This window comes from Oncorhynchus mykiss, chromosome 11, assembly GCF_013265735.2.
Source record: "Oncorhynchus mykiss isolate Arlee chromosome 11, USDA_OmykA_1.1, whole genome shotgun sequence".
NCBI classification, from domain to species: Eukaryota; Metazoa; Chordata; class Actinopteri; order Salmoniformes; family Salmonidae; genus Oncorhynchus; species Oncorhynchus mykiss.
The window spans coordinates 11,092,345-11,109,844 of record NC_048575.1 but is presented as its reverse complement, the minus strand read 5'-3'; the positions used below and the strand labels follow the sequence as shown (position 1 = coordinate 11,109,844).

Here is a 17,500-nt window from a genome sequence, read left to right as displayed (position 1 = left end):
TAAATATTGGGCTAATAGATATTGGGCTAACTAAATATTGGGCTAACTAAATATTGGGCTAATAGATATTGGGCTAACTAAATATTGGGCTAATAGATATTGGGCTAACTAAATATTGGGCTAACTAAATATTGGGCTAATAGATATTGGGCTAACTAAATATTGGGCTAATCGATATTGTGCTAACTAAATATTGGGCTAATAGATATTGGGCTAACTAAATATTGGGCTAATAGATATTGGGCTAACTAAATATTGGGCTAACTAAATATTGGGCTTAATAAATATTGGGCTAACTAAATATTGGGCTTATAGATATTGGGCTAACTAAATATTGGGCTAATAGATATTGGGCTAATAGACATTTGGCTAATAGATATTGGGCTAACTAAATATTGGGCTAATAGATATTGGGCTAACTAAATATTGGGCTAATAGATATTGGGCTAACTAAATATTGGGCCAATAGATATTGGGCTAATAGATATTGGGCTAACAGATATTGGGCTAACATATATTGGGCAAATAGATATTGGGCTAACAGATATTGGGCTAATAGATATTGGGCTAACTAAATATTGGGCTAACTATTGGGCTTACAGGTAGAATAGCGTTTAGAGAGGCTGCTGGTTTAAAATCCTAGATGCCATTACCTGTCATTGAGCAAGGCACTTAACGCCCCACGACAACAGCTCCACGGGCGCCCAGTGTGGCAGCCCCCCGCACCTCTCCAAAACCTCTATATGTGTGTGTATGTCCTGTATGTGTGTCTTTCAGAGGGGTTGGGTTAAATGTGGAAGTCAAATTTCAGTTGGACCTTGTGGGCAATTGACCAATAAAGAGATCTGATCTTATCATTTTCAACCTGGCTATGGTGTTAGCGGTATGGAAGTGCAATGGAAAGCAAGACTAACTAAAACCTTCCCAATGGGCACAGACGTCAGTTCAACGTCTATTTTTGATTTACATTGGGTTGAGTTGTCAACTAACGTGAGTTCAACGTGAAATCCTCCAAAAAATGCACCATGACATTGGATTTAGGTTAAAAGTTGAGTGGAAAAAAATACAAAATTCCCGTAAATTCCCAAAATTCCCCAGATTGGATTTTTGGAAATCCAATCTTGATTCAGTGTCATCACATACATTCTTTTTGTTGTTGAAGTGACGTGGAAACAACGTTGATTCAACCAGTTCTTTCCCAGTGGGTAATTTATAAGAAACCACTAGCCCCTAGCCCTTCAGTGATTGCAGACCTGAAGGAGTCATATAGATGTTTGCAGACCTGAAGGAGTCATATAGATGTTTGCAGACCTGAAGGAGTCATATAGATGATTGCAGACCTGAAGGAATCATATAGATGATTGCAGACCTGAAGGAGTCATATAGATGATTGCAGACCTGAAGGAGTCATATAGATGATTGCAGACCTGAAGGAGTCATATAGATGATTGAAGACCTGAAGGAGTCATATAGATGATTGCAGACTCATCCCGGCCTAAATGTATAACTATTCTTAAGGGTTGAGTACACCAACCCCTGAACCTACAGTGGGGCAAAAAAGTATTTAGTCAGCCACCAATTGGGCAAGTTCTCCCACTTAAAAATATGATAGAGGCCTGTAATTTTCATCACAGGTACACTTAAACTATGACAGACAAAATGAGAAAAAAAATCCAGAAAATCACATTGTAGGATTTTTTATGAATTTATTTGCAAATTATGGTGGAAAATAAGTATTTGGTCAATAACAAAAGTTTATCTCAATACTTTGTTATATACGCTTTGTTGGCAATGACAGAGGTCAAACGTTTTCTGTAAGTCTTCACAAGGTTTTCACACACTGTTGCTGGTATTTTGGCCCATTCCTCCATGCAGATTTCCTCTAGAGCAGTGATGTTTTGGGGCTGTTGCTGGGCAACACGGACTTTCAACTCCCTCCAAAGATTTTATATGGGGTTGAGATCTGGAGACAGGCTAGGCCATTCCAGGACCTTGAAATGCTTCTTACGAAGCCACTCCTTCGTTGCCCGGGCGGTGTGTTTGGGATCATTGTCATGCTGAAAGACCCAGCCACGTTTCATCTTCAATGCCCTTGCTGATGGAAGGAGGTTTTCACTCAAAATCTCACGATACATGGCCCCATTCATTCTTTCCTTTACACAAATCAGTCGTCCCTGGTCCCTTTGCAGAAAAACAGCACCAAAACATGATGTTTCCACCCCCATGCTTCACAGTAGGTGTGGTGTTCTGTGGATGCAACTCAGCATTCTTTGTCCTCCAAACACGACGAGTTGAGTTTTTACCAAAAAGTTATATTTTGGTTTCATCTGACCATATGACATTCTCCCAATCTTCTTCTGGATCATCCAAATGCTCTCTAGCAAACTTCAGACGGGCCTGGACATGTACTGGCTTAAGCAGGAGGACACGTCTGGCACTGCAGGATTTGAGTCCCTGGCGGCGTAGTGTGTTACTGATGGTAGGCTTTGTTACTTTGGTCCCAGCTCTCTGCAGGTCATTCACTAGGTCCCCCCGTGTGGTTCTGGGATTTTTGCTCACCGTTCTTGTGATCATTTTGACCCCACGGGGTGAGATCTTGCGTGGAGCCCCAGATCGAGGGAGATTATCAGTGGTCTTTTATGTCTTCCATTTCCTAATAATTGCTCCAACAGTTGATTTCTTCAAACCAAGCTGCTTACCTATTGCAGATTTAGTCTTCCCAGCCTGGTACAGGTCTACAATTTTGTTTCTGGTGTCCTTTGACAGCTCTTTGGTCTTGGCCATAGTAGAGTTTGTAGTGTGACTGTTTGAGGTTGTGGACAGGTGTCTTTTATACTGATAACAAGTTCAAACAGGTGCCATTAATACAGGTAACGAGTGGAGGACAGAGGAGCCTCTTAAAGAAGAAGTTAAAGGTCTGTGAGAGCCAGAAATCTTGCTTGTTTGTAGGTGACCAAATATTTATTTTCCACCATAATTGGCAAATAAATTCATTAAAAATCCTACAATGTGATTTTCTGGACTTTTTTTCCCACATTTTGTCTGTCATAGTTGAAGTGTACCTATGATGATCATTACAGGCCTCTCTCATCTTTTTAAGTGGGAGAACTTGCACAATTGGTGGCTGACTAAATACTTTTTTGCCCCACTGTACATCAGGTCATCATTGTCAATCAAAATGTGTTTGGATGTGCCACCAGGGTAATGGGAGGACCCTGCGTCAGATGCCCCCCATGCAGCTCGTGTTGACGCCCCTGCGCGAGCAGCATGTTTCTGTGGAGCTCTTGCCACAGGGCTTCGTAGATCTGCACACAGGTCAGAGGGTGGACAGGGACGAACTGATGACTGCACTGGCCGACGTGGCCGGGCTGAGGATCAGAGGTCACCTCAATGCCAGTGCAGAGGGGGAACTCAGATTGAGCACTGTATCTCTGGACATGGTAGACATCAATTCTACTAACACAGTCCAGGCCCGGGACGTGGAGCAGTGTGAGTGTCCCTTGGGCTACTCTGGCACATCCTGTGAGGTAAAAACCTAGGTCATGTGACGGTGGCCAGATTGATACTGTTTACTACTGTAGGGTGCCTAGTCTAGTTTGTTAATGATTTGAGCTGTGTCCATTGTAAAAGCAAAGCTCATTATGTTTTTCAGTTGGCTTGGTTAGTTAGAAGAAGCGCATGGTGGTAGAAGAAGAGCATGGTGTTAGCAACAATGTTGCGGGTTCAATTCCCACATAACCCACATATTTTTGAATACGTGTTTACTATGTGTCACTTCAGGTAAACACAACTGCTAAATGATCATGTTATAGTTGTCTTTGTGTTTGTAGTACTGTGTGTATGGATTCAGAGGAGGCTGGTGGGAGGAGCTATAGGAGGACGGGCTCATTGTTAATGGCTGGAATGGAATGAATGAAACGGTATCAAACACATCAAACATATGGAAACCAGGTTTGACTCTGTTCCAATTATTCCATTCCAGCCAATACAGTGAGCCCGCCCTCCTATAGTCCCACCCACCAGCCTCCTCTGTCTGGATTATATCATGTCATATGAGCCACACAATCTGAGTACCTGTGTTTACTGTATGTGACTTTGGGTAAAAGCGACCGCTAAATTATGTTATTGTTGTTCTCTCTGTGTTTGTAGTCCTGTTCATCTGGGTTCTATCGCCTCGGGGGGATCCTGTTCGGAGGCAACTGTCTCCAGTGTGAGTGTAACAACCATGCTACGGAATGTGACATCAACAGAGTGTGTCTGGTGAGTCCTCTATCTGCAGCGTGTCATGTTTAGACAGTGGGGGGCATAGACATAGATACAGTGCCTTGCGAAAGTATTCGGCCCCCTTGAACTTTGCGACCTTTTGCCACATTTCAGGCTTCAAACATAAAGATATAAAATTGTATTTTTTTGTGAAGAATCAACAACAAGTGGGACACACTCATGAAGTGGAACGACATTTATTGGATATTTCAAACTTTTTTAACAAATCAAAAACTGAAAAATTGGGCGTGCAAAATTATTCAGCCCCTTTACTTTCAGTGCAGCAAACTCTCTCCAGAAGTTCAGTGAGGATCGCTGAATGATCCAATGTTGACCTAAATGACTAATGATGATAAATACAATCCACCTGTGTGTAATCAAGTCTCCGTATAAATGCACCTGAACTGTGATAGTCTCAGAGGTCCGTTAAAAGCGCAGAGAGCATCATGAAGAACAAGGAACACACCAGGCAGGTCCGAGATACTGTTGTGAAGAAGTTTAAAGCCGGATTTGGATACAAAAAGATTTCCCAAGCTTTAAACATCCCAAGGAGCACTGTGCAAGCGATAATATTGAAATGGAAGGAGTATCAGACCACTGCAAATCTACCAAGACCTGGCCGTCCCTCTAAACTTTCAGCTCATACAAGGAGAAGACTGATCAGAGATGCAGCCAAGAGGCCCATGATCACTCTGGATGAACTGCAGAGATCTACAGCTGAGGTGGGAGACTCTGTCCATAGGACAACAATCAGTCGTATATTGCACAAATCTGGCCTTTATGGAAGAGTGGCAAGAAGAAAGCCATTTCTCAAAGATATCCATAAAAAGTGTTGTTTAAAGTTTGCCACAAGCCACCTGGGAGACACACCAAACTTGTGGAAGAAGGTGCTCTGGTCAGATGAAACCAAAATTGACCTTTTTGGCAACAATGCAAAACGTTATGTTTGGCGTAAAAGCAACACAGCTGAACACACCATCCCCACTGTCAAACATGGTGGTGGCAGCATCATGGTTTGGGCCTGCTTTTCTTCAGCAGGGACAGGGAAGATGGTTAAAATTGATGGGAAGATGGATGGAGCCAAATACAGGACCATTCTGGAAGAAAACCTGATGGAGTCTGCAAAAGACCTGAGACTGGGACGGAGATTTGTCTTCCAACAAGACAATGATCCAAAACATAAAGCAAAATCTACAATGGAATGGTTCAAAAATAAACATATCCAGGTGTTAGAATGGCCAAGTCAAAGTCCAGACCTGAATCCAATCGAGAATCTGTGGAAAGAACTGAAAACTGCTGTTCACAAATGCTCTCCATCCAACCTCACTGAGCTCGAGCTGTTTTGCAAGGAGGAATGGGAAAAAATTTCAGTCTCTCGATGTGCAAAACTGATAGAGACATACCCCAAGCGACTTACAGCTGTAATCGCAGCAAAAGGTGGCGCTACAAAGTATTAACTTAAGGGGGCTGAATAATTTTGCACGCCCAATTCTTCAGTTTTTGATTTGTTAAAAAAGTTTGAAATATCCAATAAATGTCGTTCCACTTCATGATTGTGTCCCACTTGTTGTTGATTCTTCACAAAAAATACAGTTTTATATCTTTATGCTTGAAGCCTGAAATGTGGCAAAAGGTCGCAAAGTTCAAGGGGGCCGAATACTTTCGCAAGGCACTGTATACTGTATGACACATAGGAATCCCATATGTGTACAGCCCTGGCTTGTTTGTTGACTCGAAGCGTGATCTCAACTTCTTCCACCACTATCTTTGTAAAATAAGGACGTGGTCTCATCTAGCTGTTTATTTGATCCTAACATCTGCACTAGATAACCTCTGAACCAGTCAGAGCTTCACTTTGCAGTTAGAGGCTACAGCACACCAATGAGCAAACCCCCAGTAGGAAGCTTCCTGGCTTGAGCTGTGTTTTTTGACAGTCATATGATGAATCACTCTTCTATGCAGCATCTGAAATGGCATCCTATTGCTTTTTTAAAAAAACAAACATTTTTTACCTTTATTTAACTAGGCAAGTCAGTTAGTGCACTACTATATAGTGCACTACTTTTGGCTAGAGCCATATCCTATCCCCTATGTAGTGCACTAAATTATAGAGAATAGGGTGCCACTTTGGACTGTGTTTCAACTGAATTCCTTGCATTATTGGATGACAAGTTAATGCTGTGTTAGGCGTTTAAATGGCAGTGATTATCCAATGGCTACTGCCAGGCATCCATTCTGTCAATATTCTATGTCAATCAAAAGACATGCTAAAGCTACTACATTCAATTGCAGTGGTGAAAATGCTTCACATTGATGTGGTTAGGTTTAGTGGTTAGGTTTAGTGGTTGGGTTAAGTGGTTAGGTTTAGTGGTTAGGTTTAGCGGTTAGGTTTAGTGGTTAGGTTTAGTGGTTGGGTTAAGTGGTTAGGTTTAGTGGTTAGGTTTAGTGGTTAGGTTTAGTGGTTAGGTTTAGCGGTTAGGTTTAGTGGTTGGGTTAAGTGGTCAGGTTTAGCGGTTAGGTTTAGTGGTTAGGTTTAGTGGTCAGGTTTAGTGGTCAGGTTTAGTGGTTAGGTTTAGTGGTCAGGTTTAGCATGGGAAATAATCTAAAACGTCCACTGCTATGTTAACTATCCCATTAACAGTGGATGTTGAGACATCTCTAAAACGTCCACTGCTATGTTAACTATCCCATTAACAGTGAATGTTGAGACATCTCTAAAACGTCCACTGCTATGTTAACTATCCCATTAACAGTGGATGTTGAGACATCTCTAAAACGTCCACTGCTATGTTAACTATCCCATTAACAGTGGATGTTGAGACATCTCAAGAAAGTTGGTTGCTATGGTGTGTCTATGGCAGCGTAAGGGCATGTGTGTCAGACCAGAAATGTTTTATCGGGCACTGTCGTCTTAAATCTTTCCCCAGGACTGTACTCACAATACCACTGGGCCCCACTGTGACCAATGCCTCCACGGTTACTATGGCAACCCCTCTGAGGGCACCCCGGAGGACTGCCAGAGATGCGCTTGCCCGCTGACAGTGGCAACGAACAAGTGAGCGACTGTGCCAACATGCCATTCATTCAGATTGTACAATCCCTCTCCATGGCGATAGATGGGTCACATATGTGTGAACACTGGGTGGTGGAGAGTCTGGCTGATGTTGGTTGTTGTAGGTTTCATGTCAAAACAGAATGTTTCAACTGTACCAGGTACTGTATTGCTTTTTTTAATGAAAGTCAGGTTAGCTGTTGTGTGAACTGATACCAAGCATAAAATTAGTGCTGGTGTTTCTCAATGTTAGAAGGGGTGGGAGGGGGTGAGATCTCCACTCAGACAATATGAAATGCTTAAAAGTTTTAGAAAAGCCCTAGAAATAGAAAGCTCTTACCAGATAATGTGATGTCATCATTACAGTCCTCCCTGCTCACGCTCCTGTTGTCTTCTTCAGTTTCAGCCCCACCTGTCTCCTGGAGGGCCCTGGGCAGGTGACATGTGACCGGTGTCAGCAGGGCTACACTGGGACTAAGTGTGAGAGGTATGTTGACTAAAGGTTATTTAACCGTACATTCTCAGTTTGACCTTGTCTTCACTTCTTTAACCTCTACTATATAAACAGTTACACAGTGTATTCGGAAAGTATTCAGACCCCTTGACTTTTTCCATATTTTGTTACATGACAGCCTCATTTTACATTTGTTTAAATTTTATTTTATTTTATTCATCAATCTACACACAATACCCCATAACAACGAAGCAAAAACTGGTTTTTAAACATTTTTACAAATGTATAAGAAAATATCACATTTACATCAGTATTCAGACCCTTTACTCAGTACTTTGTTGAAGCCCCTTTGGCAGCGATTACAGCCTTGAGTCTTCTTGGGTATGACGCTACAAGCTTGGCACATCTGTATTTGGGGAGTTTCTCCCATTCTTCTCTGCAGATCCTCTCAATCTCTGTCAGGTTGGAAGGGGAATGTCGCTGCACAGCTATTTTCAGGTCTCTCCAGAGATGTTAGATCGGGTTCAAGTCAGTGCTCTGGCTGGGCCACTCAGTGCTCAAATAAATGCTTCACAGAGTTCAAGTAACAGACACATCTCAACATCAACTGTTCAGAGGAGATTGCGTGAATCAGGCCTTCATGGTCGAATTGCTGCAAAGAAACCACTACTAAAGGACACCAATAAGAAGAAGAGACTTGCTTTGGCCAAGAAATCACCCAACCTCAACCCAATATGACCAGGGGCACCCCCTATTGACTTGGCCTGGGTAGGGGGTGCTCCCTACCCAGCCATGGAGCCCTTCCACCCCCTTAAAGGCATTAAAAAACATTTGAGATAGTTTGGGATGAGTTGGACCGCAGAGTGAAGGAAAAGCAGCCAACAAGTGCTCAGCATATGTGGGAATTCCTTCAAGACTTTTGGAAAAGCATTCCAAGTGAAGCTGGTTGAGAGAATGCCAAGAGTGTGCAAAGCTGTCATCAAGGCAAAGGGTGGCTACTTTGAAGAATCTCAAATATGAAATATATTTTGATTTGTTGAACACTTTTTTGTTTACAACATGATTCCATGTGTTATTTCATAGTTTTGATGTCTTCACGATTATTTTGCAATGTAGAAAATAGTAAAAAATAAGTAAGTAGATGTGTCCAAACTTTTGACTGGTACTGTACTTAATAACAGTTTACATGGGGAAATGATACGTGAAACTCAAGTACAATGCATTAATACTAGTCTCAACCATTTAACTAATAGTTTATTGTATTATTTGTTCATCTTCTAACTTGAACATCTCCAGGTGTGCTAACGGTTACCACGGCGACCCGACGGTGGCAGGCCAGGAGTGCGTGGTGTGTGAGTGTAACGGTAACGTGGACCCCTGGGAGCCGGGCCACTGTGACACCAGCAGCGGTATGTGTCTGAAGTGTCACAGCCACACCAGCGGAGACCAGTGTGAGAGGTGTGAGGACGGCTACTACGGTGACGCCATCACCGCCAAGAACTGCCAGGGTACGAGAGCCATGGTGGTGATGAGGAAGATGATGAAGAGGAGGAGGATGATGAGGATGATTATTGTCCTTTTAGTGGATTCTTCCACAGATCCCCACAAAGTTATATTTACACAACAAGCAACATCCCTTGCCACCATGTACTGAACATACTAGTTAACAGAGATACCAGCATCTATCTAACTGTAGTCTATGATATGTACTGAACCACATCACAGAATGACACAGTGAGAATAGACAGGAAATAGACACTTTTGCACGTTTCTGAGTAGCAGTTAGCAAGTCAGAGGAATGCTGAGTGAAGGACCTGGCCAACCTACCACAGATGAAATCTCAACTTTGACCAACATCTGCTTCCCCCTGTTATGTCTGTTATGGTCTGTTATGGGTCAGGAACCATATTCATTTCAGGGTAGCAGTGCTGATCAGGTCCCACCTTATCCATGTAATCTCATTCATTATGATCTAAAAGGTAAGACTGATCCTAGATCAGCACTCCCTTTCTGAGACGCATTGTGAATACAGACCCAGATATGTTACCCCAGGCATTGTGATGTCAAAGGTCAGGCTAAATCCCTGTTTGAATATGATATGACATGGAGCCTGGCCTCTCAGGGCAGCTTATGAACAGCTTATGAAGTCTTATAACCATCACATGAAGCTGTATAATCCCCTTAGCCTTTGGGTATGGTAATACTGCAGGCTTCTCCTTCCCAGACCTGGTTTTGTGACAATGTCTGCGTTCCACAACATTGACAATACATTTATGTTATGACAATAGGAATGTTGTATTTACAGTGAGATATGTGGATGGATTCAGTCATCACCTAGAATGGAACTTATTTAGCCTTCAAACATGGTCCAAAATATTATGATGGATGTGCAATTTTACTTCAGACGTGTGTGTTTCATTCTCATGAAAGACAACTGTAGAATAGCTCTTTATAATGGAAAGAGGGACATCTAGGGGAACATCGCAATACTGCAAGGCTTGCATACCTTCACCCGTTCAGCCTCATTTCACTAAACTTGCTAAAAATGTCTGCATATTGTTTATACTACATGAAAAACAAGCAGTATTCTATCATCATGATGGATCTTTGAGAACTGTGTGAACTCTCACCTCACCGGTATTCTTTTCAACACAAAGAGCATGAGTCCTGGTGTGATTGACATGTATGTTACGACTATGTTTTACTTCCTATTTCTCCACTGCGTGTAGCTTGTGGTTGCCATGACAAAGGGTCGTACTCGGGAGTGTGTGACCTGCTCACTGGACAGTGTACCTGCAAACCCAACGTGGTGGGAGAGAAGTGTGACCAGTGTCAGGTATGTAGATTGTATAGCATTCTCTGTGCTCACGCACCAAAGGGCCAAGAGTTTTTCTGGCTATATGGTCGAGTCACGTGGCCTGTCCCTTCTACCCTCCTAGTCTATTTTCCCTGTAACTCCTCCCAACTCTCCACTCCCACACCTCTACATGGAATGAGTATTTGGAATTTGGAAGCAGATACTAAGTTACTAACCCTTACCCAGCTCAGTCCATTGGAACGCTTAGTTATCAGTGGGTGTCCAAGGTCTCCCGCTTATCTCCTTCCTGTGTCCTTCTTCCCACACCCGCCTTCCAATAGAGCCCAGCTGGTCGGAAGGCAGTCCAATGTTTTGGATATATTCATTAACAGGGTCAGCTTATCTATCGCCTCCCTGAGAGAGGGGGGGAAGGAGGGGGACAGAGACATATTTTGTAGATTGTTTTTAGGGCAGTAGCGGGGCTTATTTGCTCGAGGTGGGGGGAGGGGAGCTCTTTGGCTGGGCAGGGGCTGTTCAAATGTAACCAAAACACATGGATTTAAAACACCTAGAGATGCTTATCTTTAGAAAACAGTAGAGAAATCTTGGACTTCTCTCTCTCAATAAGTTGAATTAATTTTGCATTCCAATTGGGGCTATAGATATTGATAAATGGAGATGGAAGAGGGTTGGCAGTTTCTCTCCAATCCCAGAATCAGATGCTCTGGCTGTGGTAAATTCTGACCCAAGGCCTGGCTGTCTGGTTCCTGGTTCTCCATTGGGTCCAACTTGGACTGAGAGTTGACCGTTTTGACAGAGAGGACTGATGGAGACAGATGAGTAATGTAACAGGAGATAGGAAGTACTTCCTGTCTGTTCATGTTTGGTGACAGTGAGACCCCCTGATTGATAGTGACGATGTCATTGGACATGTAGAAGTGTTGCTTCTAACGTCGCTTGGCCTCCGGCTACATGCTCTCTATCAAGGAAACAGACTCACAGTAATTTGCACATTTTATGTCTGGATATACTAGTATTGATGTTTTACAGCTTAATAACATTTGAATGAAAGATCAAGAGTGTTCTCAGAATTATGCTGCTTAGTTGATGAAATTTACTAGGAATTGGTGTTTTCGTCTGTGATTTCCAGGTGGGCTTCCACGGTCTTCTCAGCGGACAGGGGTGCAGAGAATGTGACTGTATCCAGTCAGGATCTGTGTCCGTGGCCTGTGAGGAAGATGGGAGGTGCCAATGCATCCCAGGGGTGGCGGGGGACAAGTGTGACCGCTGTCATCACAGTTACTTTAACTACCAGGGCAGCGGCTGTACACGTAAGGCCACAAACATTACCCAAACTTTACCAGACATGTACATCGGCGTTTCATTCTGATCTGAACTGACCATAATGCTCTCTCCACCCACCCACCCTCTCTCTTTCTCGCTCTCTCTTTCTCTCCATCTATCTCTTTCTCTGTCTCTTCATCTCCATCTCTCTCTTTCTCTCTCTCTTCATCGCCATCTCTCTCTTTCTCTCTCTTCATCTCCATCTCTCTCTTTCTCTGTCTCTTCATCTCTATCTCTCTCTTTCTATGTCTTTTCATCTCCATCTCTCTCTTTCTCTCTTTCTTCATCTCCATCTCTCTTTCTCTCTCTTTTGCCATCTCTCTCTCTCCATCTCTCTCTTTCTTTCGTTCCCCCTCTCAATCGCTCTCCATCTCTCTCTCTCTCTACCCGCCCCATCAGAGTGTGAGTGTGCCCACACCCATGGCAACTGTAATGTGACGACAGGCGAGTGTATCTGTCCTCCCCACACCAGAGGAGAGAAGTGTGATCTGTGTGAGGAAGGTCACTGGGGTCACGACACTGTGACAGGCTGTAAGGTAAAACCTACCTCTCCAACTGGAAATGTAGAAGCCTTTATAAGGCCTACATATACCTTTTTAATGCCTACATAGATGCTTCATAAGTTATAACTGTAACAAGCTAATTCATATAACATAAAAGGTGTTTATTAAAGCTCATCTTTGCCCCTTTGTTCCTAGTCATGTAACTGCAGTGAGATGGGCAGCTATGCCACCGAGTGTGGCATCACCAACGGGCAGTGCCAGTGCCGCTCTGATTTCGCTGGGCAGAACTGTGACCGCTGTGCCATGGGCTACAGGGGCTACCCAGAATGCACGGTGTGCAACTGCAACATAAACGGCACCAGAGAGGAGTTCTGTGATGAGGCACTGGGCGTGTGCAGCTGTGAGGCCCCAGGGAACTGTGTGTGCAAGGTACTTCAACTGTTGGTGAAATTAGTTGAGTAAACAAACAGTAATCGTTCATATGATGGAATATCATATCCGTTATGGCCTATGATAGTGTTGTGTTTTATTGTGTCCGTACTAAGTATGTTGTCTATTTGAATTAATTGGTCTCTGGTTTCCAGGACAATGTGGGTGGAGGTGGCTGTGATGAGTGTAAGAAGGGAACCTTGGGCCTATCTGTTTCTAACCCGGCCGGCTGCAGCCCCTGCTTCTGTTTCGGGGTCTCCTCGGACTGTGAGGAGCTGGGTGGGATGGTCCGGGTGCCGGTGAGTACAATCCACTTATCCAAACCCTCATCATCCTGGGGTTGGTTCAGTGAGTTGAAACATTCAGAACTCTGACGATAGAAATGTGCTGAATAGACCCACTGGTCAGTTCAACGTCTAGTTTGGTTGAGTTTTCAACTAATGTGAATTCAAAGTGAAATCAACAAAAACGTAACCATGCCATTGAATTTAGGTTAAGATTTGGGTGAAAAATAGGACATGCCCTGACGTTGATGACTATTTGCAAATCTAATCAGTTTTCCATGTTGATTCAACGTCATCACATCTATTTTTTAGGTTGAAATAATGCAGGAACAATGTTGATTCAAGCAGTTTTTTACCCAGTGGGGAGCGATCACTCTACTGTTTGCCCTGACAGATGAATATGTATGTTTGACACAATGCATTTTCCACCTGAATGTTTTATAACGTTGAACCCTCTGGATTTTTATTTTCCATTGTCGAAACGTTTTAAAACGTGTGCCTGCTACTGAATATTACCCTGGTTTCCTGTTTTAGTCCCGCCCATCTGCTTCCTCTTCAGATGGGTGGCTATGCTAACAGGATTGAGAAACTGTCTGACATTGTCTGAAGGTGTTGAGGGGGCTTCATTCCACCACGTCTATATGAAATGATGGCACATTTTTTGAAACAAAATATTCTTTATTCTTTCTAGTCGCTGTCTGGGATTGCAATACCTATGTTTAGTGATACTCTTATATTCTTTATACAACAATACTGTATCATAACTTGGCTTCTATTTGTCTGGTTTATCTCAGAATCATTTTCTCTCTCTTGTTTATAACCTTGTTAGACAAGGAACAACCTGCATATCAAATCTAACAGTGGATCGTGCTTAGAGCCTGGAGTTTTTCTGGAAAATGCGTTATTACCAGGAAGATATCATCTATTTCTGATTTAGAAGCTATTTGGTCAGGTGTAACCAGACGATGATTTGGCTCAGGGGCCTTGTGATTAGAGCGTTGGTGCCAGTAACCGAAAGGTTGCTAGAACAAATCCCCGAGCTGACAAGGTAACAATCTGTCGTTCTGCCCCTGAACAAGGCAGTTAACCAACTGTTCCTAGGCCAGTTAACACACTGTTCCTAGGCCAGTTAACCCACTGTTCCTAGACCAGTTAACCCACTGTTCCTAGGCCAGTTAACCCACTGTTCCTAGGCCAGTTAACCCACTGTTCCTAGGCCAGTTAACCCACTGTTCCTAGGCCAGTTAACCCACTGTTCCTAGGCCAGTTAACCCACTGTTCCTAGACCAGTTAACCCACTGTTCCTAGGCCAGTTAACCCACTGTTCCTAGGCCAGTTATCCCACTGTTCCTAGGCCAGTTAACCCACTGTTCCTAGGCCAGTTAACCCACTGTTCCTAGGCCAGTTAACCCACTGTTCCTAGGCAGTTAACACACTGTTCCTAGGCCAGTTAACCCACTGTTCCTAGGCCAGTTAACCCACTGTTCCTAGGCCAGTTAACCCACTGTTCCTAGGCCAGTTAACCCACTGTTCCTAGGCAGTTAACACACTGTTCCTAGGCCAGTTAACCCACTGTTCCTAGGCCAGTTAACCCACTGTTCCTAGGCCAGTTAACCCACTGTTCCTAGGCCAGTTAACCCACTGTTCCTAGGCCAGTTAACACACTGTTCCTAGGCCAGTTAACCCACTGTTCCTAGGCCAGTTAACCCACTGTTCCTAGGCCAGTTAACACACTGTTCCTAGGCCAGTTAACCCACTGTTCCTAGGCCAGTTAACCCACTGTTCCTAGGCCAGTTAACCCACTGTTCCTAGGCCAGTTAACCCACTGTTCCTAGGCCAGTTAACCCACTGTTCCTAGGCCAGTTAACCCACTGTTCCTAGGCCAGTTAACCCACTGTTCCTAGGCCAGTTAACCCACTGTTCCTAGGCCAGTTAACCCACTGTTCCTAGACCAGTTAACCCACTGTTCCTAGGCCAGTTAACCCACTGTTCCTAGGCCAGTTAACCCACTGTTCCTAGGCCAGTTAACCCACTGTTCCTAGGCCAGTTAACCCACTGTTCCTAGGCCAGTTAACCCACTGTTCCTAGGCCAGTTAACCCACTGTTCCTAGGCCAGTTAACCCACTGTTCCTAGGCCAGTTAACCCACTGTTCCTAGGCTGTCATTGTAAATAAGAATTTGTTCTTAACTGACTTGCCTAGTTAAATAAATCAAAATGATAATTCTCCAGCTGTATACTATCTCATCTGTCTGGATGAAGAACAATATCTGTATCCTCATGACTCGCTCAATGCTCCTAATTAGCTTAATTTTAATTGGACACAATAGAGAGGAAATGAAATGCCTAGAAAGATACCCAATAGGATGCCCATCTGTTGTGGCGGCGGCCGCTTAGTGATGCCACGTACGGTGCAAGGACACACGTGCCCTGTGTAGCCCCCCCCCCCCCCCCCCCTCCCTGAAAGACCACAGATGTAGCTAGCCGGGTAATCTATTTCCTGGTCATAATTAGTGATAAGAGATGGCACAGCTGAGCTGGCTGTAAATCAGTGGAGGCTGCTGAGGGGAGGTTGGCTCATAACAATGGATGGAACGGAGCGAATGGAATGGCATTGAACACATAGAAACCATGTTGGATGTATTTGATACCATTCCATCAACCTCCTGTGCTGTAGACCTCATCACCTGATGGAGGACAGTAGGAGAAGCAAATATGTCTGCATCTGTGTGTGTGTGTGTGTGTGTGTGTGTGTGTGTGTGTGTGTGTGTGTGTGTGTGTGTGTGTGTGTGTGTTTGTCTATGCACATACTCGTGTGTGTGTGTGTGTGTGTGTGTGTGTGTGTGTGTTTGTCTATGCACGTACTCATGTGTTTGTGTGTACCTATCTGCATACAGATCACACTGGGTTCTGACCCAGAGCTGCTGCGTGTGGTCAGTCAGAGTGACCTCCAGGGCAGTGTAGTGGGGGTCTACTACCAGAACCCAGACATGCTGCTAGACACTAGGGACATAGAGACCCCCAGCCTGGCTGGACCCTACTACTGGAGGCTGCCTAAACACTACCAGGGAAACAAGGTGCACTACACCTCACATCACTGTTACCTCATGAAGTGACTACAGTGCCCTCCACTAATATTGGCACCCTTGATAAATATAAGCAAAATGTGCTGTGAAGAAAATGTATTTTCTGTTTATCCTGTTGTTCTTTCATTCAAAATATTCACAAATATTAAACGTTTCATTTAAGTAAAATGATTGGGGGAAAAAGTGAAATAAATATTTTTCTCCGAAACATGTGTGCCACAATTATTGGCACAGCTAGAAATTCTCACGAGTAAAATCTAACTGAAGTATATTTCCATTCATATGTTACATTTTTAAGTTCACCTGAGTGATTAGGAACACTTAAGTGGTAAGCCATGACTTCCTGTTTCACTGGGGTATAAATATGAGGTGACACACAGACCAAGTTCCCATAATCATCCATCACTATGGGAATGACCCGAGAATACAGTAATGATGTGCGACAAAAGGTTGTTGAGACGCACAAATCAGGAAATGGCCTCAAGAAAATAGCTCAATTGTTGAAAATGCCCATTTCCACTATCAGGGCAATAGTGAAGTTTAAAGCAACTGGAGATGTTAACAATCAGCCCGGGAAGAGAACGTGTGTCTATATTGACACCACGCACAGTGAGGAGGATGGTTCCAATGGACAAAACATATCCAAGGATCACAGCTGGCGAATTGCAGACGTTAGTTGGGTTTTGGGGTCAGAAAGTCTCCAAACTACGATCAGACATCACCTACGTAACCACAAGTTGTTTGGGAGGGTTGCCATAAAAAAGCCTTCGCTGTCATCAAACTCCCAACGGTCCTGGACAACTTGTTAGGATACATGTTATCATGGACTCTTATCAAGTACCAGCAGATATTAAATCAAAACTAGACTGCCTCTGCTAGGAAGCTTAAACTGGGCTGTGGTTGGATCTTCCAGCAGGACAATGATCCAAAGCACACCTCAAAATCAACACAAAAATGGTTCACTGACCTCAGAATCATGGTTTTGCCGGGGCCATCCCAGTCCCCTGACCTAAACCCCATAGAAAACCTGTGGGATGAGCTGAAGAGGAGAGTCCACAAGTGTGGACCTGGGAATCTGAAGGATCTGGAGAGATTCTGTATGGAGGAATGGTCGCAGATCCCTTGCCATGTGTTCTCCAACCTCATTGGGCGTTATAGGAGAAGACTCAGAGCTGTTATCTTGGCAAAGGGAGGTTGCACAAAGTATTGTTTGAAGGGGTGCCAATTGTGGCACACATATATTTGAGAAAAATATTTGTTTTATGCTCATAATTTTCAATTATTTTACTT

At 43.7% G+C, this 17,500-nt stretch overlaps 1 protein-coding gene across 3 annotated transcripts in view; it reads left to right on the top strand.

Moving 5' to 3' along the window:
* LOC110536548 (laminin subunit alpha-1) overlaps positions 1–17,500 on the top strand; it is a 78,177-nt gene that overhangs the window by 33,302 nt on the left and 27,375 nt on the right. For all 3 annotated transcript variants that reach the window (XM_036934849.1, XM_036934851.1, XM_036934850.1), the window contains exons 14-24: positions 3,201–3,527; positions 4,150–4,260; positions 7,191–7,318; positions 7,716–7,802; positions 9,066–9,277; positions 10,499–10,605; positions 11,717–11,897; positions 12,310–12,446; positions 12,609–12,842; positions 12,998–13,141; positions 16,022–16,201. In XM_036934849.1, the coding sequence (XP_036790744.1) occupies positions 3,201–3,527; positions 4,150–4,260; positions 7,191–7,318; positions 7,716–7,802; positions 9,066–9,277; positions 10,499–10,605; positions 11,717–11,897; positions 12,310–12,446; positions 12,609–12,842; positions 12,998–13,141; positions 16,022–16,201 (1,848 nt within the window). The remainder of the gene's footprint in view (positions 1–3,200; positions 3,528–4,149; positions 4,261–7,190; positions 7,319–7,715; positions 7,803–9,065; positions 9,278–10,498; positions 10,606–11,716; positions 11,898–12,309; positions 12,447–12,608; positions 12,843–12,997; positions 13,142–16,021; positions 16,202–17,500) is intronic.